The 23,921-nt window shown below is 49.7% G+C and overlaps 1 protein-coding gene across 2 annotated transcripts in view; it reads left to right on the top strand.

Annotated features, from left to right (window-relative positions):
- The window catches only part of Wipi1 (WD repeat domain, phosphoinositide interacting 1), a 35,273-nt gene that overhangs the window by 10,758 nt on the left and 594 nt on the right, over nucleotides 1–23,921 (top strand). The window contains exons 4-13 of one of the 2 annotated variants that reach the window (XM_048367138.1): nucleotides 921–1,017; nucleotides 9,429–9,526; nucleotides 9,974–10,066; nucleotides 11,098–11,168; nucleotides 12,009–12,116; nucleotides 17,002–17,166; nucleotides 18,029–18,136; nucleotides 19,133–19,251; nucleotides 19,881–20,041; nucleotides 22,002–22,005. In XM_048367138.1, the coding sequence (XP_048223095.1) occupies nucleotides 921–1,017; nucleotides 9,429–9,526; nucleotides 9,974–10,066; nucleotides 11,098–11,168; nucleotides 12,009–12,116; nucleotides 17,002–17,166; nucleotides 18,029–18,136; nucleotides 19,133–19,251; nucleotides 19,881–20,002 (981 nt within the window). In that variant the 3' untranslated portion in view covers nucleotides 20,003–20,041; nucleotides 22,002–22,005. The remainder of the gene's footprint in view (nucleotides 1–920; nucleotides 1,018–9,428; nucleotides 9,527–9,973; nucleotides 10,067–11,097; nucleotides 11,169–12,008; nucleotides 12,117–17,001; nucleotides 17,167–18,028; nucleotides 18,137–19,132; nucleotides 19,252–19,880; nucleotides 20,042–22,001; nucleotides 22,006–23,921) is intronic. The other variant, XM_048367137.1, reaches the window with a different exon arrangement.

Genomic DNA, 23,921 nt, shown 5'->3' with positions numbered 1-23,921 from the left:
CTAGATATGGTTGAGCATCACAAATCTGGAAGTTACCGAGCACCCATGCTCACATTTTTACCAGAGCATTGGAGACTTTTGGATTTGGGGAGCTCAAGCTGTATTTGGAGAGGGTAACTTCTAGGATTTGGCAATTCAAAGAGTACAAAGAAATTACATTGGGCAACAAGGGGCCTTTTCTCTTACCAGCATTGAAAGGCAGCCTGTCCGGTGAGAACGGAAAGAAGGAGATTCCAAGAATGGAAGGAAGAAAGAGGTGAAAGAAAGGAGAGAGGGGGCTGGGAATATGGCCTAGTGGCAAGAGTGCTTGCCTTGTATACATGAAGCCCTGGGTTCGATTCCCCAGCACCACATATACAGAAAACGGCCAGAAGTGGTGCTGTGGCTCAAGAGGTAGAGGGCTAGCCTTGAGCAAAAAGAAGCCAGGGACAGTGCTCAGACCCTGAGTCCAAGGCCCAGGACTGACCAAAAAAAAAAGAAAAGAAAAGAAAGGAAAGAAGGAAGGAAGGAAGGAAGGAAGGAAGGAAGGAAGGAAGGAAGGAAGGAAGGAAGGAAGGAAGGAGAGAGGAAGAACAAGAAAGGGAGGGAGAGAGGAAAGGAAGAAAAAGAAAGGCAGGAAGGGGAAAGAAGAGGAAAGGAAAAGGGAGGAAGGGAAGAAAGAAGGAGGAGGGGAAGGAGAAATGTCAGTTTCTAAAAACATTTTTAAGATCTTTAGTTTAAGCTTCTATTCAAGTGTATAATGACGTGTGTGTGTGTGTGTGTGTGTGTGTGCGCATACATAAACATAATCTTCAAGAGGCATCATTAACATTCTTTCTCCTTTAGGCACAGAATCAAGTTAGGACTCATGAAAGACGAGCGGGTTGGATTTGTGGTCCCTTTTCAAGGACTCTGAGGCTGATGAGTCTGTGTGATTACAGAAGCTGCTGGTTTGCTTGGAGGAATCCATTTATATCCACAACATTAAAGATATGAAGCTGTTGAAGACCCTCCTGGATATTCCTCCTAACCCAACAGGTAAGCTCCAGTCACACCACCAATATCTGCCCACCCTCCTCCGCCCCCAAATCCAGACGCTTCTTTGTCGAGCAATTCTTCCAGCTAGACTGAAAACCATAGTGGTGTTGGTTTTGATGGTGTTGACCTTGAAGTTGAGTGCTGGCCCATTCCCACTGTGTTGCTGGTCTTTCAGGAAGATGGTGTGTCCTGCCCACAGCCTAAGAGCTATGCCTCCTCCTGGAATCCAATGATCAGCCAATGAGCTGAGAGGCGGGAGTTAGATGCGTGGGAGACCCTGGGAGCCTGATGTTGAAAGCTATGTGCCCCCAACACGTTTTTTTGTGGTTGTTCATTATAGAGTAGGTATGATAATTAGAAGCAAGTTTTGACTTGGTATGTCTGCACACCGAGCATAAGGGTTGTGTTTTTTTCCATCGCAAAGAAATCTCTCGACTTGGGGGTGATAAGCGAGGATGTTAGAAGTTGACTAAATTCTCAGGATTCGATACTGATTGTTATCTCGTTGGTGTTCAAGAGGGGAACTAGTTTGAGCATGGCTCCTGTGGATGGAAGCGTGGCGCCTGTGGGTCACGCCTGTAATCCCTGCCTGCTCAGGAGGCTGCGATCCAGAGGATGACAGTTCAAAGCCAGCTTGGGCCGAAACGCTCACAAGATTCCATTTCCCAAATAACAGGCAAAAACCTGGCCGCAGGCATGTCTCAAGTAGTAGAATGCCAGCTGCGCAAGTATAAAGCCCTAGGTTCAAACCCTAGTACTGTCAAAAAGAAATAGTGCACGATAACCTTTTTTTTTTCTTTAAATTTTACTTTGTCAGTCCTGGGGTTGTGAACTCAGGGCCTAGGTGCTGTCCCTGAGCTCTGTTTGCTCTAGGTTAGCACTCTACCACGTTGAGCCACAGAGCCACTTCCGGTTTTCTGGTAGTTAACTGGAGATTCAGAGTCTCAGGGACTTTCCTGCCCAGGTTGGCTTCAAACGGTGATCCTCCGATCTCAGCCTCCCGGGCAGCTAGGATTACAGGCATGAGCCACCAGCACCTGAGTAGGTGATGACTTTTATGAACTCACTGAGCTAAAAGTGAACCAGAAGGAATCCCTTTACTGGGGGACTAGGCATGACTACATGAGAGCAGTCTGCACAGAACGAAGGTTAATGTTTATAAGTTGCATCCCAGCTGAGGCCTGTCAACCACTGCTGCCTTATACTGCAGTTTCCTCCCAGGGCTTGATTTCCACGCCATCTCCAGCCGTGTGTCTCTATGTTAAAGACATGAACTTTTTGTGCTCCAGTTTCTTCACTCGTAGCATAAGACAGTGACGGATGTATCACTAATGCATTACTAAGCATTAAACCCGGTGACGATTCTGAAAGTGGCCACTGCAGCGCGCACTGTGCCGTAACCATGTGGGGTGCATCTCAGTGATCCAGAACCCTCGCACTATCACCGAGCCGCACCCCAGCCCCTTGATCAGAAGGAAACCAGTTGTGGTGGTCAAGGTTTTTTGTTGTTGTTTTGTTTTGGAAAGGAAGAATTTAAACAATCTGAACAAGGGCTTGGAATGTGCTTTAGTGGTAGAGCGCTTTCCTAGGCCTGCATGAGAACCTGGGTTCGGTTCCATGGTACCACATAAACAAAAAATAAAATTAATTTTAAAGAAAAACCCTAAGTGTGGGGGGCGGGGGGAGGGCGGAAACAAACAAAAAACCCCAATCTGAATAAGCATTTACTGAAGATGAGCACCAGGGGGCGCCCACAGGTACAGCTATGCCAGTGGCTCACCAGGAACCCCTAACCAAGATGGCCACAGTTCCCCCAGAGCCTGTCCATTCTGGGCCAATAGGAGACCAAAGGCCCGGCTGCCTGGGGCAGGGCAGAATGGGTGTGCGTGTGTGGCAGGTGGGATGGCCTCTGATGGCGTGAGGGGTGTCTGAGTGAAGCAGAGCTCCCACAGGGGTGGGCCCAAGCTGTGTTTTGCTCCCCGTTTGCTCTCATTCTCTTTGAAGAGGGGAATTTCCCGCCTCACACCTGCCAGCACTTGCGCATTGGGACCAAGTGACATGTCAGCCTGAGGCCTGCTCCCCTCCCCCTGCTTGCTTCTATGTAATCATAGATTACAGTTACGCAGGCTGTGCTTTCCTCATTGTGTGAACTTCATAGTGTATCCATACACAAAGCTAGACAGTGGGACATGGGGTACCCCTTGGTGGCACCCGTGGTTCATCCGCCAAACATGTTACTCAGCTTACGACTAAACTAGTTCTATTTCTGTCACAGCCTGTGGTGACCAGAGATAAGACAATAAGGGACACCAGAGGTCTGAAGTCTTCAGCCAGCTTCAGCAGGGGCATCCGTGCAGAAAGTGAGGTCACAATATCCTTGAAGTCACAAGCACCAGTCATGTGGTGTAATCTTACTCAAGTGATAAATAACTTCTTTATCTTAAGCAGCAGGTGTGAGCAGTAAATGACCTAGATTTTTGTCTATCCCCAAGTTCCCAGAAAATTTGGTGTAGAATTAGCCCACACTCGGGATAGAAATCTGAATTCCCTTCAAGCCAGGACTGATTGGCCATTTCAGGAATCTCATGTTTGGAGGAGGCCTTCCATCCTCCCAGTCCTTCCGGGTCTCACAGCTCTGCTTTCGGGGCCTCTCACACACTTCAGCCTAGAAAACTCACTGGTTACTTCCATCTTTATAGTGAAATGAAAACTTGGAAGCAAATAAGGTTGCAAAATGCCAGGCTATATTCCACACAAAAGGGACTAATTGTTATCTTATGGGGAAAAAAAATAGAGCTGGGCACTGGTAGCTCATGTCTATAATCCTAACTACTCAGGAGGCTGAGATCTGAGGATCTAGGCTCGAATCCAGCACAGGGCAAAGTCCATGAGACTTTTTTTTGGCCAGTCCTGGGGACTGAACTCTGGGCCTGAGCACTGTCCCTGGCTTCTTTTTGCTCAGGGCTAGCACTCTACCACTTGAGCCACAGCGCCACTTCTGGCTTTTTCCATATATGTGGTGCTGTGGAATCAAACCCAGGGCTTCATGTATACGAGGCGAGCACTCTACCACTAGGCCATATTCCCAGATTGTACATGAGACTTTTATCTCTGATTAACCTGCAAAAACTGGAAGTAGAGCTGTGTCTCAAGTGCTAGAGCATTCGCCTTGAGTAAAAGAGCTAAGAGCCAGCGCCCAGGAAGCAGAGTTCAAGTCCAGGTACTGAGCCTCAGATCAACATTATAAAAGGATCTAAGAATATACCAAACATTTCCTTTGCAATAATCAGGGTCAGATTGACCACAGTATGTGTCCCTTTAGACCGGTGATGTTCTTGGGGACCGTAGCCCCCCTACCTTTCCAAATTCTCTATTTTATAATTATCACCCCAGCTGCTGCTAAATTCCCTTCCTGCAGCAGGCAAATGAGGTGAGCATTTTCCTCCTCCAGACTTGAATGGGGAGGTTAGCTGAGGTCACGTGTGAGTGAGCCAGGCATGTCCACACACATGATCAGCGAAACTCACTCACGAGTGACCCCAGACCCCACTCAAGTCAGAACTTCAGTGACACGGTCCCTTCTACCATCAGACAAGGCTAAGCTGTCAAAACCATGAGCCTGAAATTCTCAGAGGCCAGGCCCTCCTTGTCTGTACTTCCGTAAGTTTATTTTCTGACTCAAAATGTCCAACGGAACCCTGGCTCTAGATGGGAGAGTTCCTTTCTGGAGACATAGGAAAACAAAATGGCTTGCTTCCCTGGCTTTCCCATGTCAATTCTGAGAGTATGTTTCAACACAGCAAAAACTAATCATTAGATCCACGGAGTTACCCTCAAGCTCCATACCGAATGTGGCTGTAAATTTCCTTTCTTCTGTCGCTGCTGGCTGTGTCTTGCATGTTCCCATCGTGGCAGAGATGATGGGCTGTTTCCTTTGGAGTGACCGGTCAGGGCTCAGGGTGAATTTCCTGACAGCACAGCAGTGTGTGTGCCCTGAGCAGCGAAGGGTGGAAATCTCAGTCAGGCCAGCTGCAGAGCAGCCAAGGGTGGCTGGGGCAAAAAGCTTCTCACCTACTGAGGGCATAGAAGAAGCCTCTAGATCACACAGCAAGAGGATCATGGGACAGAGCCTGGTTTATTCCCTGGCCCATCCGCTTGCAGCAAATGATAATGTGCAGGGGGGAAGGGGGGCACGGGACATTGTAAACAGCTCCTTTTCACAGTCACCCAGGAGATTGTTCTCCTTTTGTTTTCAGAAGTTGGAAAGCAGTTCGTATATGTGGTGCTAGGATTGAACCCAGGGTCTCATTATTGCTAGGCACACTCTATACCACTGAGCTACGTGTGTGTGTGTGTGTGTGTGTGTGTGTGTGTGTGTGTGTGTGTTGCTGGTACTTGGGCTTGAACTAAGGGTTTCGGCATACTGTCCTTTAGCTTTCTTGCTCAAGGCTAGTGCTCTACCCCCTGAACCCCAACTCCACTTCAACTTTTTAGTGGTTAATTAGAGATAAGTCTCAGGGACTTTCCTGCTCAGGCGGGCTTTGAACCATGATCCTCAGATCTCAGCTTCCTGAGTAGCTAGGATTACAGGTGTGAGCCACCGGCACCTGACCTATAAAGTTTCTTTTGAGACATTGATCAACACAGAGACATGAATCAACTCCAGAGGGAGATGCATATTACAAGTCAGTTTTATAAATCAGCTTCCTTCCAAGTTGCCTAACATTTTGAAGTCCTGTGTTAGAAATGTCAGTGTATGAATGACAAAGAAGTGAGACTTCCTTCAAAGTCCAGCATGCTATGCCGTGGTTCCTGAATTGATGGCAGGCCCTTCTCCACCTGTGGGGGAGTTACAGCAGACCTCTTCTGTCGATGAATGTATCTGTTCAAGACCTTTCATTTCTGTGGGTTCCTACAATACATAGTCTTCTCTAACTGAGTTCTGTTATTTAACATAACGTTTATGAGACTCATCCATTCTGTGACATACTTTCATACTTCATTCCTTTAACTGCCAAATAATATTCTGTTTCAAGTATATGTCATGCTTTGTTCATCCATACATCAGCCAATAGACATTGAATTGTTTCCACATTTTTGTGTGTGTATTTTAGTCTTGGGGCTTGAACTCAGGGCCTGGGCACTATCCCATAGCTTTTTTGGCTCAAGGCTAACTTTTTACCACTTGAGCCACAGCACCACTTCTGGATTTTTATTTATTTATTTTTTTTGGCCAGTCCTGGGCCTTGGACTCAGGGCCCGAGCACTGTCCCTGGCTTCTTCCCGTTCAAGGCTAGCACTCTGCCACTTGAGCCACAGCGCCGCTTCTGGCCGTTTTCTGTATATGTGGTGCTGGGGAATCGAACCTAGGGCCTCGTGTATCCGAGGCAGGCACTCTTGCCACTAGGCTATATCCCCAGCCCCAACACTTCTGGATTTTTGACTAGTTAATTGTAGATAGGAGTCTGAGCTGGAGATAAAAGATAAGAGTTTGGGCTGGCTTAGAACCATGATCCTCAGATCTCAGTCTCCTGAGAAACTAGAATTACAGGCATGAGCCACATGTTTCCTTGTCTCTACAGTGAGAAAAAAATGCTTCAGTGAACATTTATATGCAATATTCATGCACAGACATATGCTTTAATCATTTCTTTTAGATGTATATGAATATGATAACCTCATAGTTAACATTTGTGTATGTATGTGTGTGTGCTGGTCCTGGAGCTTGAACTCAGAGCCTGAGCTCTTGCCCTGAGCTCTTTTGCTCAAGACTAACATTTTACCACTGAGCCACAGCTCCACTTCCAGCTTTCTTTTCCTCCTCCTCCTCCTCCTCCTCCTCCTCCTCCTCCTCCTCCTCCTCCTCCTCCTCCTCCTCCTCCTCCTCCTCCTCTTTGTTTTCTTGTGATTTTTTTTGGTAGTTTGGTGGAGGTAACAGTCTAACAGTCTCACAGACTTAACTGCCCAGACTGGCTTCAAACTGCAATTCTCAGATCTCAGCCTCCCAAGTAGCTAGGATTATAGGTGTGAGCTACAACACCCACACCATGTTTTAACTTTTGAAGAACTGCCAGACTGCTTTCCAAAGCAGTGCCCCATTTCTGTTCCCTCTGGCAGTAGACAGTCCTCCAGTCTCTGCCAAGACTGGTAATCTGTCTTTCTTTCTGTAGCCATCCTAGTGGGTGACATGTCGTAGCACCCTCTGAGTTTAACTGCTCTTTTCAAACCTAAGCACAGAGATCCCCTTAGTAATTACCCTGTATTTGTAACATCTCAGCTAGTCTCAAGTCCTTCTATACATTCACTTTTTAATTCAGAATTCAAGGCCTTGAGCTTGTTAAGCAGGTGCTCTACTGCTTGAGCCTTACTCCCAGCCTTTTTCATATTTGGTTTATTAAATGGATAGACCTAGAAAAAAATGTTAAGTGAAGTAAGTTAGGCTCAGGCAGTCAAATGGTGCATGCTTTCTCTCATATGTGGAAGTTAGATTTAAATTACAAACATATATGAGAACATATCCATGGGAGGATTCCAGCGGAATATTTAATTTCTTTTTCAGATAAGGTCTTGAGCTTTTGTCTGGGGTCAACTTAAGACCTTGATCTTCCCACCTCTGCTTCATGGGTAACTGGGATTACAGGAGTGCGTTATAACACCTTGCTCACGCATTCTGTCTTCACTTCTCTGCTTCTGCTCCTATGGGAACCCTTGGGCAAGCGCCTGCCATCTCCTGAGTTCTCCAGGGCCAGAGTGCCTTCTGCCTGCCTAGCTGCCCTTGGAATTACATGTGGATTGAATGAACTCGGATGGGACTGGGAGTTAGAGATCTCAGAGCAAAACTGGGAAGGTGTAAGCGGCCTCTTCTAAGGCCAGGGCCAGAATGACCTTGTACAGATGAGGGGTTCCAGCAATGCCAGGGCCTGCAGTGATGCCAGGGCCCCACCGTGGTCCTCCTGGAGTTGTGTGGCAGGCAATAAGAGCGCAGGCTTGGCTATATGCTCAGCAAAGCCAGAACAGGAAACAAGATCTAGTTCTAGTTTTCATCATTTAGTTTGCTTTCTCCATTTTCTCTCCCCTGCAGAGGTATCTAAAGTTCAGATGGATCTAAAGTTTTCCTTATACTCTTATATAAGAATCCACTTCAATTGAGCACTGGTGGCTCATGCCTGTAATCTTAGCTACTCAGGAGGCTGAGATCTGAGGATCATGGTTTGAAGCCAGCCTGGACAGGAAAGTCTGTGAGACTCTTATCTCCAATTAACCACCAAAATAAAAACAAAAACCTGAAAGTGGAGCTGTGGCTCAAATGGTAGAGCCACCCGCTTTGAGTGAGAAAGGGACAGTACCCAGGCCCAGTTCTTGCATGAAAAACAGCAACAACAAAAACACACTTTACATACTAGCTTGTAACATAGATATCAGTCACCCCTTTTTGTGTGTGTGCCAAGCCTGGGCGCCAAGCTGTTTTGTGCAAGGCTAGCACTGTACCTACTGAGCCACTTCCCGCTTTTTGGTGGTTAACTGGAACTAAGAGTCTCAAACATGTTTGTGCCAGAGTTAACTTCAAACCTTGATCCTCAGATTGCAGCCTTGTGAGTAGCTAAGATTACAGGTGTGAGCCACCTGCCCTGGCTTTTTTTTTTCCAAAATAAGTCTCCCTTGCATAATCTTCTCAAGAGTCCCTATTCTAGTAACACTTTAGTTGTGTGGGATTCTTTGAATTCACGGTGTATGACACTCGTAATCTAATTTATTGTGAAAAGTCTTTACTTCGATGCTGTTGGGACCATCTCTCCCACCTCCTGAGTCCCCTAGTAAATTAAAATGGCTTAAGTGATCTCAGTGGCTCGGCCTGTTTGTGCTTCTAGAAGATGTCAAAGCATCTTCAGTCCCAAATGTCATGTGTACTTGGTTTGCTTCAAAGACCCCACTGGAAGTCTTGACTTATGCAGATACAGTGACCTTTCACCTCTTCAGGCACCATTTCCTTATCGAAGCAGGGCATTCATGCTTCCTCCATCCTCTAGCCCGAGTTTTCTTGGCAGCTGTGTAAGGTCAGTCATCGGCAGGCTAGCACACACTTGCCTTTTCTGATAGGAAGTTCTAGTACATTTTCTTGTACTCCTAGAAGGTAATGGGACTTGGAAAATGAGTTGATGTTGTTTTAGAGCCCCAGAGTGAAAGCATGAAGGAGACCATTGTTAATTTTCTCCATTTTGATTGCTTAGCTGTGGAGAGGAACTGGCCAGGGTTCACTCACTGACTTTGCTTTATTGAAATTCTTAGAATAACCACCAGAAAGTCAAGGCCTCCAAGCCGTTCCTCCCCTCACCAGTAGGTGGCACTCTAGCTGTGCTATTTTCTGGTACCTACCTTTGGACACAGACTTCATCTCCTTTATTCTTTGCCAGGTCTGTGTGCCCTTGCCATCAACCCTAGCAATTCTTACCTGGCCTATCCTGGAAGCCAGACAACAGGCGAGATTGTGCTTTATCATGGCAACTGCTTGGTAAGTTGACCGTGGCTCCTCTTTCCTTGACCCTGTGGTGAATGGAGATAAGGAAGGCCTGCTGGGTGGGGTAAGGTACGGAAGGGAGTTTCCTACTCCTGGTTGGGTAGAGGACAAAGTAATGAGGTTTACCCTGGGACTCTTATCAGCCAATAGTAGTCTTGGAGCCAGGTACCAGAACCTCTGTAGCCAGCTGGTGGCTGAGTTGTCTGACTGGGTCACACTGGACCCAGTTGTGGCCTGATGTGGCAAGCCGCGGTCCCACACTCCTGCTCTCTGTTCCCCCAAGGCTTCCTTGCTGCCCAAGAAAAGGTTGTTCAGCTAATGTGTAAGTGGCCTGGTGGAGACGGTGACAAAGGGAGCCCAGCAGAGGAGGGAGAAGGCAGGAAAGGGGAAGGAGAGGGAGAGGAAAACTACCCAATATCCATTCCTACTTCTCACCACCAGAAAACCGTCTGCACCATCGCGGCCCATGAGGGGTCGCTGGCTGCCATCACCTTCAACCCTTCAGGCTTCAAACTAGCGAGCGCGTCAGAGAAAGTAAGTGTGCTCCAGCAGCTCCTCCTGTCTGCGGGTTCACTGGGTGGTTCTTGAGGTGCCCAGAGATCTGAACACGCCTCATGAAGTCTGATGAGTCTCTTTGGCCTCCTCAGATTGTGTGTGTGTGTGTGTGTGTGTGTGTGTGTGTGTGTGTATACATGCACGCATGCACGCACGCCAGTACTGGTGTTTGAACTCAGGGCCCCATACTCTCACTTGGCTTTTTCGCTCACATCTAGCACTCTGCCACTTGAACCACTTCCAGCATGGAGTTTCTCAGGTTTATCTTCCTCTCCCGGCTTCAAACCTCGATCTTCAGATCTCAGCCTAATGAATGAATAGCTAGGATTACAGGTAGGAGCCACCAGTGTCTGGCTCAGAATCAGTTTAAGGATTTCAGAACCCTGCACATTGCAGTTGATAATGCGTTTATTCAATTGATTCATTCGTGCTATGAAAGACATAGACGTTTGCCCCCAAATGTACCATCTTACTGAGAAATGTGCATGCATATCTGTCCACAGATGGAGATAGATGCTCCATTTCATAAACACAGTTTCAACTAAATGCTTTGCTGTCTAGCCAGAGAGATTGATCTCCCCTGACTGGAATAATTATAGAAGATGAATTCCAACTGCCATATAAAGCAGGCGTGTTTTCATAGCTGGAGATAAGAGTCTAGGAAAGCAAGGCAGTTGGGAACACATAACTCACATATACACGCATGCATGCATACATACATGTACACATACACAAACACACGTCATACATGTACACCCCCATGCACACACATATACTTGCAGGCACACAGAGAGCATTGGGCCAAGGTGGAGAGGGAAAAGGAGACAGTGGTTAAGGTTCCAAAAGTTGCTTCTTTGACATATGTACAAACAAAAATGCCCCTCTGCCAATGAATGTGCTCCCTCTTCCCGTTCGATGTTTAAAACCAATCAAACAAACTGCTCTCTAGAGAGATACCTCTGCTGTGAGCTACTTGTGGTTAGGAAATGACCACTCACTGTCTTTTCCAGGGCACTGTCATCCGGGTGTTCTCCGTACCTGATGGACAAAAGCTCTATGAGTTCCGAAGAGGAATGAAGAGGTCTGTGCTCTGTGCTAACCCCGCTTTCCAGTCCCACAGAGGCCCTGCCCTGGCTAACAGGAGAGGGCAGCAGCCAGCCCTGGGCCCCCCTCTTATCCAGAGGCAGGATTATTGTCCTTTCTTGGGCAATTGACTTGGCTGCTGCTCATGGGACTTAGTAAAACTGCAAAGCAGTGAAGCCGTTCAACACAGGAGTTCAGCCTTGAGAGCCCTTTCTTTTGATGTATGCTGGGAGAAACCAGAGAGCTACGAGTCACAACCCCAAAATTATTCCTCATTCGCTCCACGAAAGTGTGACTGTTTGGATTCTACCCACTACAGCATCTGCGGCTTGCTAGGTGCCGAGCAGCTGGTGACTCTGAAGGAGCAGGGGAGGCCCTGTCTCCTGGCTGGGGAAGGGCCATGCCTTGTTTCTTTGCACCATCATCAGTGTGTGTGTGTGTGTGTGTGTGTGTGTGTGTGTGTGTGTGTGCGCGCGCGCGCGCATGCCAGTGCTGGACCTTGAACTCGGGGCCCGGGCACTCTCCCTTAGCTTTTCTGCCCAAAGCTGACACTCTACCACTAGAGCTACAGCTCCACTTTCAGCTTTTTGTTTGGTGGTTAAGAGTCTCACAGACTTACCTGTCAAGGCTGGCTTTGAACTGGGCTTCTCAGATCTCAGCCTCCTGAGTAGCTAAGATGACAGGCATGAGCCACTGGCGCCTGCCTCAAGACTATGATCTTGTGCCTCTTTTCCTCATTGCAGTGGAAGGGTTGTTTAGAATACCTGGGTCCTTTGAGATGCTTTTCCTGGTGACCCTCACTGTTGGAGCTCACTGGGCTGTGTGTTGCTATGTGTAGGTACGTGACGATCAGCTCGCTGGTCTTCAGTATGGACTCGAAGTTCCTGTGTGCCTCCAGCAACACAGAGACCGTGCACATCTTCAAGCTGGAACAGCTCGCCAATAGGTAAGTTGGGCAATAAAAAGGAGGATGGAAGGAGACAGGACCTGGTTCCTCTGCCTGCATGGATGGTTCCTTGTCTTTCCAAATGCTGCACATCTGGCCTGACTTACTATGTCAATCCGCTGCTGGACTCGTATGCACAAGTATGAATTCTGGGCCTGTGCTCTGCCCCTGGCAGAGGTCGTTTACTGTTGGCAAATTTCAGGTTCCTCATCTGTAAAGCAATCCTAGGAATATGTGCATCATAAGCTTTTTATGAGGACTGAATGAGTGTGTGGATATAAAGCTTTTAGTATAGTGCCCGGCCCATAGGCACTGGCGGGTGGGCTGTGTAACCAGCCTAGCTAGAAACATAGCAACGCATTATTGTCCCTGTTGCTGCCACCATTGACTGCTTGGTAGACAATGTAAAGGGGGAAGGGTGATAGGGGTAAAGTATGTGCTACTTTGTAGCAATTGTTGTATCTGTGTATGTGTATTAGTTTCCTATGGATGAAGTAACAAATTGTTACAAACTTGAAGTCTCCAAACAGCACAGAGTCATGATCTCACAGCTCAGGAGGTTAAAAGCCAAGCATGGCATGGTCCTTTGGTTCAAGGACTCCCAAGGCTGAGATGACCCTGTCTCGCTGCCATCTGTGCTCTCGCCTGGGGCTCAGAGCCCTCCTCCAGCCTCATTGCTGTTATTGACAAGAGTGCAGGTCCTATTGGATGAGCTGTGACTTCTCCACTTCCCTGCTGGCTGTGGTGATCCTGCTGGGGAGCTGCTGTCAGTTCTTGGAGGCCACCCACATTCCCTCCTACACAGTCTCCACAGCAGCCGCCTCCCTTTGACTCCTTTGAAGTCATTTGTCCAACTTGCCCTTCACACTTCGTTCCCTGCCACCACTCAGGGAGGTTCAAACCCGGGGCCCCACCCCGGCTAGGCAGGAGGAGTCTTTTGTAGAGAAGGGGTGTTTTTTATGTGTCAGTTCTGGGGCCTGACCTCAGGGCCTAGACACTGTCTCTTAGCTCCCCCCTCCTCCCCCCCCCCCCCCCCCCCCCCCCCCCGCTGAAGACTGACGCTCTGCTAGTTGACCCACACCTCTGCGTTTCTGCTTTTGGGCAGTTAATTCGAGCTAAGAGTCTCACAGACTTTCCTGCCCAGGCTGGCTTCAAACCACCATCCTCAGATCTCAGCCTTCTGAGTAGCTAGGATTAAAGACGCCAGCCACCAGCTCCTGGCATGTTTTGCTTGCTTGCTATAATATCCAAGCTGTGCTCCTCCTATCTCAGCCTCCTGAGTAGCTAGGGCTACAGGCTCACCCCACCATACCTGGCATGTGCTCTGTTATTAAGGGCAGATGTGGTTGGATCAAGCCCACCTGGGCAAATGGCCTGAGGTCACTTGAGCTGTAGTATAACAGGGCACAGCATGGAGTGAGCTCAGCACCCCCACAGGTTGGAGGCCAGGGTGTGGACTGGTTTGTAAGAGGCTCACCTAGAACTTCTGCCTATGGTTGGGTGTGAGTGTGTTTGTTGCTTAGTACCAGCTAGGTGTGTGACTATGTTTGAGCTAGAAAAGTTCCCCTCTCTGCTAGCTGTGCTAGCCATCCTCCCTGACTGTGTCCATTGGCCCACCCTTCCTCCCAGCTTGTATAAAGAATGGTTACTTTGTAGCCAGTGGTGTATCCTTTAGTTTCTCATCATTTTCTGATCCTAGTGGCAAATTAGCTGGTTGATACCTTTTCTCTAGGAGACTGAAGACACCTGAAGTACCTCTTGACAGTCCCTTTGAGGGCCATTCTAGGAAACTGAAACATGACATTTTAGAGATTTGCCCAATTACACTCAGAAAGAAGGCATTGAGTTAAGGTTAATAATAACTGTTACCCAGGGCTGGAGCCACTACAGAACATTTCCCACACCTCCTCTCTTGGTGCCCACAGGATTTCTAAAAGGCAGGAAAGGCAGGAGTTTGATACTGGGGAAACAGGTTCTGAAACATTCAGTGACCCACTCAAACCAGCCTTGGTCTCCAGATCCAGTGTTCACACCAAGCATGACATTTTACCCACCAGATGTACACCAGCCCGCCAGTGGGAACGAACTGGAGACTTAGCCACATCCCAAGCGCATGCTCTGCCCTCGTGACTGGGGGAGAAATTCTCTTCCTTCTATCCAGAGAGGACTCTCAGGAGAAAAACACCTGCTCCGCCTTCTTAGTGTATTGTGTTCCCCAGCCTCTGATATTGGAGTATGGCGGGCTCTTGGTGTCTGCGTGCCTATGGTTCTAAGGAAACCACCCTGGAGGAAGAGCCAGGCATGCTCTGAAGCCTAGAGCTCAGCACTGTCCTGAGGATGGCTGGTTTTATTTTTCCCATAAGACCATCCAATTTCCACCAGGGACATTCTGCCTTCCACCAGCCTTAAACTGTCACTTTACCACAGAAATGAAAGCACATTCGCTTTCACCTTGTAGGGCATGGTCTGCTTTTTGGGGAATCCTGCTTTCTAAAATTAAGGGCAGGGAAACACTCAAGAAGCGATCACACAATGATTTAAACACGATTCAAACACACCTGTTGACTACTTAGGGCTGGCTGAGGGCTTCTCCTGTAGTGCACGCAGGAAATAAAAATCTTGTCTGTGAAACGCCCTTTGAACTTTTAAAAACTAGTTTTTGACCATGCTTGCTCACAACCACGTGTAATAAATCCCACCCAGCCAGGCTTACTGTCCTAGAGTGCAGTGCTGTCTCCTTGTCTGCTTCCCTCTCTGAAGCGCCATCCCAGGTCCCCTGCCCCCAAAAGACCAGGTCTTTGGCTCCCTGAATGTCACAGCCCCCCTCCTCCCTAGGGACCTCCCCTCACCTCCCCCCACCTCCATCAGTGTTAGGAATGCTGGCTGCTCCCTCCCCTGCTCAGTCTCCCAGGACCCTTCTAACACCTGTTGGGGAGAGAGGGGAATCTCCAAACCTCTTGTTTGCCCTGAACTTTTTTCCTCTGCACACTTTTCTCAGAGATAAGATCTTCTTTCTAGACTTTTCTCTCTCCCCAAACAACCTCTGAAACAGCACTGATCTCTTCTGGAGCTTTCTGTCACCTGTACTGTTCTCTGCTGTGGCAGGCTGAGCCCTGCAGAGTGCCCATCTGTCACCAGACCACACACACACACACACACACACACACACACACACACACACCCCACCCACGGCCAGGAGGCTCCGGTGCCTCAGCCTGCCCCCGCCTGTCATGGGTGCTTAGGACAGGAAACCCATGGTCCCTTCAGCTGTCCTGTGTCAGTCAGTGGCCACAGGTGACAAGGGGCAGAAACCCGGGACCCCACTAGACAGGTCTGTGAAGAGTCAGTGTATCTGGATGGTGTGGCTTGTGGCTCCCATTTGCTTCAGTCCTGCCTCACTGGCCACTTCATTATGCTTATATTTGGTCTGCTCTTCCCAGCTTACTGTATTTTATTACCTTTATTGGGTGTGGCATTGGTAGTAGGGTTTGAACTCAGGACTTTATGCTAAGCAGGCATTCTACCACTTGAGTCACTCCTTTAGCCCCCCTTGCATCATCTACTTGCAAGTAATTCTAGCCTGGCATAAAGCCATCCACCTATTGTGCCCCCCGGAGTTGCCGGAATGACCGGTTTGCATCCCTGGCCTCAGCTGTGGTGCTTCCCTCCACAGCTGGGGTAACAGGTGGGCCCCACGGCACCCAGCCACTGGTTAAGATGGAGTCTCGCACACTTGCTCCCAGGCTGCTCTGGAACTGTGGTTCCCCAATCTCAGGCAGTGAGGATGGTGGGCGGGAGCCACTGTACTTAGCTCTAGCCTCCTTTAACCATTCCATCCCTTACCTTCTTGCTGGGTTTTCTGAAAATGCTCCTTTGGCCATGGCTCTTCTTAGTTCTCATTTCTCTTTGCCCTTGGGAATAAAGGCCCAGCTCCTGCCTTGCCTTCAGAGTTCAGTGGGCGCCACCCCTGAACCTCACAAGGGCCCCCAGCCAGAGACCCCACTGTACACAAGCGCGTCTGCCTCACCCTTTGCTCTCTGCTGAGCCTCTTTCGTCCCCACACGCCACCAGAAAGGGACTCGTGAGGAAACAGAACGCACGAGGCGTGGACCCCGGGGTCCCCTGTCCCTCCTGCATGGTCCTGGAGAGGCTGTAGAAGGCTCTTCCTCAATGGCACATCTGTGCGTGTCCCCACCTTGTGCGCAGGGCCAGCATGTCGCTCACCTGGTAAATCCTAGCCCAGGGCGCAGGGCTGGGTCGAGAGGGTCCAGGGGGTTCTCAGAGACCAGCCGGCCAGTGTGATGTGGTGAGAAATGAGCCGGGCGCTCACGAGCTGCAGCCGGTGCTCTGGGACACAGAGATGGGGGTGCCACTCACCAGGGGAGCTGTCACCCCATCTGCTGGAGGCCTTGGGATGGAGCCCCGTGACAGCAGAGGACCACACAGTTCTCCTTGGGTCACCTGGATGCCCGGCTGACTCCATGGCTGTGATCAGATGCCACCCAGGGTGTCTTGCCGGAAGCCTGGGTGGCCCTCGTGTGGCCTTCCCTGAGGCCTTTCCCTGCGGGTCTGCCCCAGGCTGGCGGGCACCCACACAGCAAGTCCATCTCATTCTCTACCCCTGCCCTCTTTGGGATGTCTAGATATCAGACTAATCGTCAGATACACTCTTAATGTGAGAAAGCACAGGAACCTCTTAACAGCTCCTGGACGATGGCTCCTCTGAAGGACAAGCGGGCCTCGGTGATCTTCCCTTATTACCCAACTGACAGGGCTCGGGGAGCTAGAACATTCGGCTCAGGCCGTGTCTGCCTGCCGCAGGGGTGGGGTGTGGAGATCACCAAGCAGATGCCGGCTCATCCTGTCCTCTGCGTTGCCTCTCCAGCCACCCGGAAGAGCCGTCCACGTGGAGTGGCTACATGGGGAAGATGTTCATGGCTGCCACCAACTACCTCCCCGCCCAGGTATCCGACATGATGAACCAGGACAGGGCCTTCGCCACAGGCCGCCTGAACTTCTCGGGGCAGAAGAATATCTGCACCCTCTCGACGTACGTATGTATGGAGCCCTCGCCCAGCTCACCCTGGAGGGCGCCTTCCCAAAGCTTGGGATCTCCCATGGTCGGAAGAGAATAAAGGAAAAGAGGCCCACAAAGCCGGCTGAGCACAGCCAGCCAGTCATGCTCTCTGACGTTAATGAGGGGTTGGGCTGGAAGCTAGCGTGGGAATCTTATCCTTCTGGTTGAGGATACCGTCTTGGAAACAATTCCTCCTTATGTGTGGTTACTTAAAAATCCTCCAGGCCTGTTGTCTTCACTCAGACACCATGGGGCTGACAGGTGTTTTAAGAGGTTTAAGGAGTTAAAGAAGTGGAGCATTAAAAAAAAATACATTTTTTCACAAATTGTAGCAGGTTTAGGAATAGGTGTGGTATAGGTTTGTAATCCTGTCACTGAGGAAGCTGAATTTAAGGAAGAACACAAATTCAAATCCAGCCTGGGCTTCACAGAGAGACCATGTCTCAAAATAGTAATCCAAAACAAACTTGTAAGCCTAACCAGCAAAGACGGTGAAGGCAATCATATGCTTTCCCCATTTCTTGTCACTGTGAAGATGGAGACACAATAAGAAAGAGACTGTCTCTGCTTTGGTGAGCCCGTGTGTCTCCTGTGGTCACTTTCAGGGGAGGATAGTGCCTGAACATGGGATTCTTTTTCCCTGTCCATATGATTACATTCAAAGAGCAGAAAGCATCCTGGAAGTAGATCCTCGGATGAGCATGGCCGGCAGCCCTTCTGCCCATCAGTGAACTGAGATTTGTCTGTAGCTGGAGAGGAACTGGCGACAGGTCAGCTGAAGGAGGCTGCTCCTTGTGTCCCTGTGATCACAGCTCCTGTTTCCCTTGGTTTGTAGGATCCAGAAATTGCCAAGGCTGCTTGTGGCCTCCTCGGATGGACACCTTTACATCTACAATCTGGACCCTCAGGATGGCGGAGACTGTGTCTTAATCAAAACTCACAGGTGAAGAGTCTAATTGGCACAGACAGCTGTTCAGGAATGGGTGTGGAGAGCTGTCATGGCTCCAAGAACCAAGTCCAGCCAGGACGCTCTCAGTCCCCTCCTCCCTGGCTCCTTGTGACCCCCCTGCCCCAGCTGTCATGATGGCCAGCCCTCAGGGGACTCTCAGTTTGGTCAGGTACTGTGTCAGGGCCCCTCAGGCCCACCGTGTCCAGATGCCGAGCACTGCGAATGAAACACCTCCTGCTCAGCTAACGCAGGCCCTACGTACACAGTAGGTCTCGAAAAATACTCAGGGAAAGGGTGACTGATCAAAATGCATTGTACACATAACGGACATGTTAAATTCAAGTCTTGGCCGACTATTTGAAGATAATTATTTTTAAAAGTTCCCAGAATTGCTGGGCATGGGTAGCACAGCCTATAATCCTAACTACTCAGGAGGCTGTGATCTGAGGATTGTAGTTCAAGGCCAGCCAAAGCAGAAAAGTCCATGAGATTCTTATCTCCAGTTAGCCACGAGAAAACAAAATGGAGCTGTGGCTCAAAGTGGTAAAGCACTATTCTTGAAGAGCCCAGGGACTGTGTCCAGGCCCCATCATGACTGGGAAAAAAATTGTCCCCAGAATTGAACTGGGACATTATCTAAACTGCAGTGACAAACACAGGCCGACTGCTTGTCCTGCTGTGGACAGGATTGGGGGGGGGGGGCTGCCTCTGTGCTTTCACCCCTGCCTCCTCCCACATGCAGTGGGGGGGGGAGCTTAGCTCACTCAGCATAATGAGCATTTGGGGGTCATTTGAAGTTGCACGACTGATCCCTGATGAGCTAAGCCTCTTTATGTCATAAAGACAGCAGGGCACAGCGGCAGGGCTGTCATTCACCTCCGGGGACTTGAGCATGATGCCCCTGCTCCGCCTTGCCTTTTGAAGATGTTCTGGACATCAGGTGATTTCTCTCCTTCCTCCCCACCTCCCCCCTTTAACTACTGCACACAGCTTGCTTGGCTCAGGAACAGCTGAAGAGAGCAAAGAGAATGACCTCAGACCTTCCTTACCTCAGTCTTACGCAGCCACAGTAGCCAGACCAAGCTCGTCTTCAGCCTCCACAGTGCCAGGTGAGCCGCCACGGGCAGCCGCCCACTCCCCGCTGTTACCCGGATGGGCCTGCTCATCGCTTCCGCCCCAAGGTCCTGCTCCCGACCCGTGCAATTCTTAAGATTAATTTCTTAAGAAGTAGCATTAGGCCCGGCTCCGATGGCTCACACCTATAATCCTAGCTACTCAGGAGGCTGAGATCTGAGGATCGAGGTTCAAAGCCAGCCTAGGCAAAAAAGTCCATGAGCCTCTTATCTCCAATGAACCCCTAAAGAACTGGAAGTGGCGCTGTGGCTCAAGCGGTAGAGTGCTAGCCTTGAGCAAGAAAAGCTCAGGGACAGCACCCAGGCCCTGAGGTCAAGCCCTAGGCTGAGCACTAAAAAGAAATAGCATTAACCCTTTGCCTCTTAGATCATTGCACAGAGGTGGCAAACCTCAGGCCACTGAGGTGGGAGCCAGGGGAGATTCCGCCATATCTTGAGTCAGGGGTTGATGGGGGGTGGGGGGGGCGTGTATAGTCAGGAGCCCCCATGGTTGGAAGGCAGGATGCCACCACAGTTTCTTTGGTTCGCTCTTTTTCTCAGACCCTGCTGTGAGATCCAAGGGTGGGAACTGACCTGAGCCTGTGTCCTTTCTCCTTGGTCTCCAGGCTATTCTGAGGACGGCGGGGCGCTCCGAGGAGAGGTGATTCCGGAACACGAGTTTGCCACGGGACCAGTGTGTCTTGATGACGAGAACGAATTCCCCCCTGTGAGCATTAGGAACCCCTAAAAGCACAAGGGCGAGGGCGCTCCGCCTGTCTGCCTGGAAGTGCGTGTCACCTTGCACACTTGCACACCAAGGGACTCTCCTAGGCTGCCAGCCCCTAACAACTAATCCTCTGCTCTAAAACGCAGCCCTAGACCGCTGTTGGGTGCTCCAGGTCCTGCAGGCTAGCCCTCGGGTCCAGCTACACCTGACCACGGTCAAATAACCCAACACTAATCAGGGAGTGTGGCGGGCTGTTCATTCAGAGACCCACACGCCACCTTCCCTTTGCTTCCATAGACGGCTGCTCATAAGGTAGGAGCTTCCGCCCCTGTAAACGCTTCCCTTCCTGAGGCTCCCGGGGCTGCTTGGGCCCAAGGCTGCCTTGCCATTCACCAAGGTGGTAACGGAGCCAGGCTGTGCGGCGGGGACGCTGAGCTGGCTATGGAGAGCTCCCCTTGCTCGAGCTCTGGCCGGGCAGCAGCCATGTAGAAGGCTGCAGGTGAGCTCACCTGGGGACGTGTAAACAAACAACTCAGGGTTCACTCAAAGATGGTGCTCTACCACCCGAGCCACACCTCCAGGCTTTCTTTTTTTGGGCTGGTGAAGTGGAGAAAAGAATATCACAGTTTTAGTGCACACTTTGTGCACTACTGGCACAACAGAATCTTAGAGACTTCCTTGCCCAGGCTGGTTTCCCACTGAGGATCTTTGGACCTCAGCCTCTTGAGTAGATAGGATTTCTGGAGTGAGCCACACAGCTTACCCAAGTATCGTTCTTGGGGTTCCCGCATCCTGCTAGCTGAAGTGGCAGTGAGTGGCACCAGGGCGGCTGAACCCTGGGCTTGGCTTCTTCCAACGCATTGCATCATGGGGGAGGATTCCTCCCCGGGGAGTCCCAGGGCCTCCATAGCTGCTGCACCGAAAACCCCTCTTGGGGGCTGGGGATATGGCCTAGTGGCAAGAGAACTTGCCTCGTATACATGAGGCCCTGGGTTCGATTCCCCAGCACCACATATACAGAAAACAGCCAGAAGTGGCGCTGTGGCTCAAGTGGCAGAGTGCTAGCCTTGAGTAAAAGGAAGCCAGGGACAGTGCTCAGGCCCTGAGTCCAAGGCCCAGGACTGGCCAAAAAAAAAAAAAAAAAAAGAAAACCCCTCTTGGAAATCTTGCTTAGAAAACATCCCAGACAGACAGCTTGAGATCATTTTAGATGGACATGGTGTTTGAACTAAGATATGGAAAGCCAACTCCTATAGCTTAAAGTGTCCATCCAGAACATTCAGGCAGTACTCATGAGGCCCATGGAATCTTTTGCATCCGTTGAGATCCATATGCAAAATGATAGAGTGCAGGTGTAGCTTCTTTCTCCCAGTGATACATGCAACAACTTCAGAAGCATATTTAACCCCTCCCTCCCAAAAAAATACTGTAGGGGCTTTTGTGCATGACTAGGGGGTGTTTGTGACTTTCAGATTGGCTCTGCCGATTGCAGCTTGACATTGACAATTTCTGGCTTTGAATAGGCAGGTGGCCAAATGCCTTGCCAGCAAGTGACGTGTGTATTTAAACCATGGGTCAGAGTGGTTCTTAAAAATACTAATTAGAAATGATAAGACATTTGCTGGCTTGCAGCCTAACGAACAGTTGCTGTCTGGACCGATGGGTTCATATGACACCAACCAGAACCAAAGGGTGGGCGGGGGGGGGGGATGTCTGTTTGGTTTTGTTTTGTTTCTGCCAGTATTAGGTTTTCTCCTCAGGCCTTTGGGTACTGTCCTTCAGCTTTTTTGATTAAAGCTGGTGTTCTACCATTTGAGCCACAGTTCACAGTTCCAGTTCTAGCTTTTTTTCTTTTTTTCTTTTTTTGCCAGTCCTGGGCCTTGGACTCGTGGCCTGAGCACTGTCCCTGGCTTCTTTTTGCTCAAGGCTAGCACTCTGCCACTTGAGCCACAGCGCCCCTACTGGCCTTTTCTATATATGTGGTGTTGGGGACTCAAACCCAGGGCTTCATGTATATGAGGCAAGCACTCTTGCCACTAGACCATATCCCCAGCCCCCAGTTCTAGCTTTTTGATGATTACTCGAAGATAGGATTACAGACTTTTCTGCCCAGGCTGGCTTTGAACCATGATCCTCGGATCTCAGCCTCCTGAGCAGGTAGGAGCCATCAGCACAAGTGGGAGGCATCAGCTCCCAGCCCAAAGTGCATTTTTTGTTTGTTTCTGTGAAAGTTGGTGGCTAGTGACCTCAAGCCACACCTTCCAGGAATCTGAGCACTCCAGGACAGACTCGGTGGAGACCATCCTACCTCATCAAAATTTAGAGCATTGGGTCAGCATCTGAAACTGCTATAAAAGATTGCTACATAATGAATGAAAATCTCAAGTGAAATCAGAGAAAGCCTCTCATACTTAGAGAATCAGGATAATTCTGGCATGTAGGAAGTAGCCCATTGCCAAAGAACACCTGTATAAAATAATAGGCACCCTGGGTAGACCATTTGTTTAGCATAAAAGAAAAAGAATTGGAGTTACTGGATGTAAGAACTAGTGCTGGTGAGAGGTGTGGCTGGGTGGTAGAGTACCTGCCTCTATCAGTGCAAAGCTCTGGGTCCCTAGCATTGGACAGAAAAACAAAACCCTAGTGTTCATTATTTGCCTATATGGGCCAAAGAGCTGAATGTGAGCCAGTTGTCTTGTCTCCCTCCTTAAGTACCAAATGAGTGAAACTGCTTTAAACTACCTTAAGAATTTTTGTTTGGGCTTGAGATACAGCTCAGTGGGTAGAGTGCTTGCTTTGCATGTATGAGGCTCTGGGTTCAATCTCCAGTACCACCAGGAATTTACATTTATACCAAATCAGAGTGTCAGGCACTAAGTTCCCTAGAATGGCTGTAGGCTCCAGCAGGTGCCAGGCAACCTCTGGGTACATGGTAGGTGCTAGACGTCATGGTGGCCACCAGCCTCACCTGTCCCTGAGCCTGCAGGCAGAAAGGGCCAGTGCTGCCAGGGAGCCTCTGGGTCAGCAGCAGCAAAGACCAGAGGGGTGAGTGTCACGGGAACATGGCCCGTCTCAGTCACGCCTCCCGTGGCAGCAATGCTCAGAGAGGGATGCTAGGAAAGCCTGCTCCCTTCCAGAGTCCATGTCTGTATTCACCTGCCTTCAACGCTTCTGATCAGCTTGGCTGAAATCTCCACTGGACAAAAGCACAGGCCCTCCGGGGACTGTCCATCAGGGTTCCCTGGGACTCCACCTCTGCCCCCTGGGTCGTCCCTGGTGATCTTTCTAGAATAGGATACCACTGTCCTCATACCACCACTCCGTTCTTGGGATCAATGTGGCTTCCAATGAGAGAAAAGTGAGATGATCACTTCCAGCCCCTCAGGAGGGAGATCAAGCCAGTGTTTTGTGACATGGGTCTCATAGTCTTGTGAAACAGCATAAGACAATATTCACCAAGGACATATACTGACTTTTTAAGTGATTTAGCAGTCCCTGTTTACAGTTAAGATGAGCTTTTTATTTTTTGTTGTTGTTGTTGTTGTTGTTTTGTTTTTTTCTTTGCCAGTCCTGGGGCTTGAACTCAGGGCCTGAGCACTGTCCCTGGCTTCTTTTTGCTCAAGGCTAGCACTCTACCATCTGAGCCACAGCGCCACTTCCAGCTCTTTCTGTATATGTGGTGCTGAGGAATCAAACCCAGGGCTTCATGTATGGGAGGCGAGCACTTGACCACTAGGCCATCAAGATGAGCTTTTTAATGCATATACCTATAAATATACATGCGTGCGTGCCCGCGCACCCCCCCCCCATATCTTTTATGTATAGCCAGTCTTTCAGTGTTCCATGATCATCTGTACCTGCGTAGGATGGGTGGATTTTCTGTGGTCAGAGCTCAGCCTCCCCTGCCAAGCGCATGGCGGGGCCTGTAGGAGGCGCTGCT

The sequence above is a fragment of the Perognathus longimembris genome, chromosome 17 (assembly GCF_023159225.1).
Source record: "Perognathus longimembris pacificus isolate PPM17 chromosome 17, ASM2315922v1, whole genome shotgun sequence".
Taxonomy (NCBI): Eukaryota; Metazoa; Chordata; class Mammalia; order Rodentia; family Heteromyidae; genus Perognathus; species Perognathus longimembris.
This window is presented reverse-complemented; position numbering and strand designations above follow the sequence as displayed.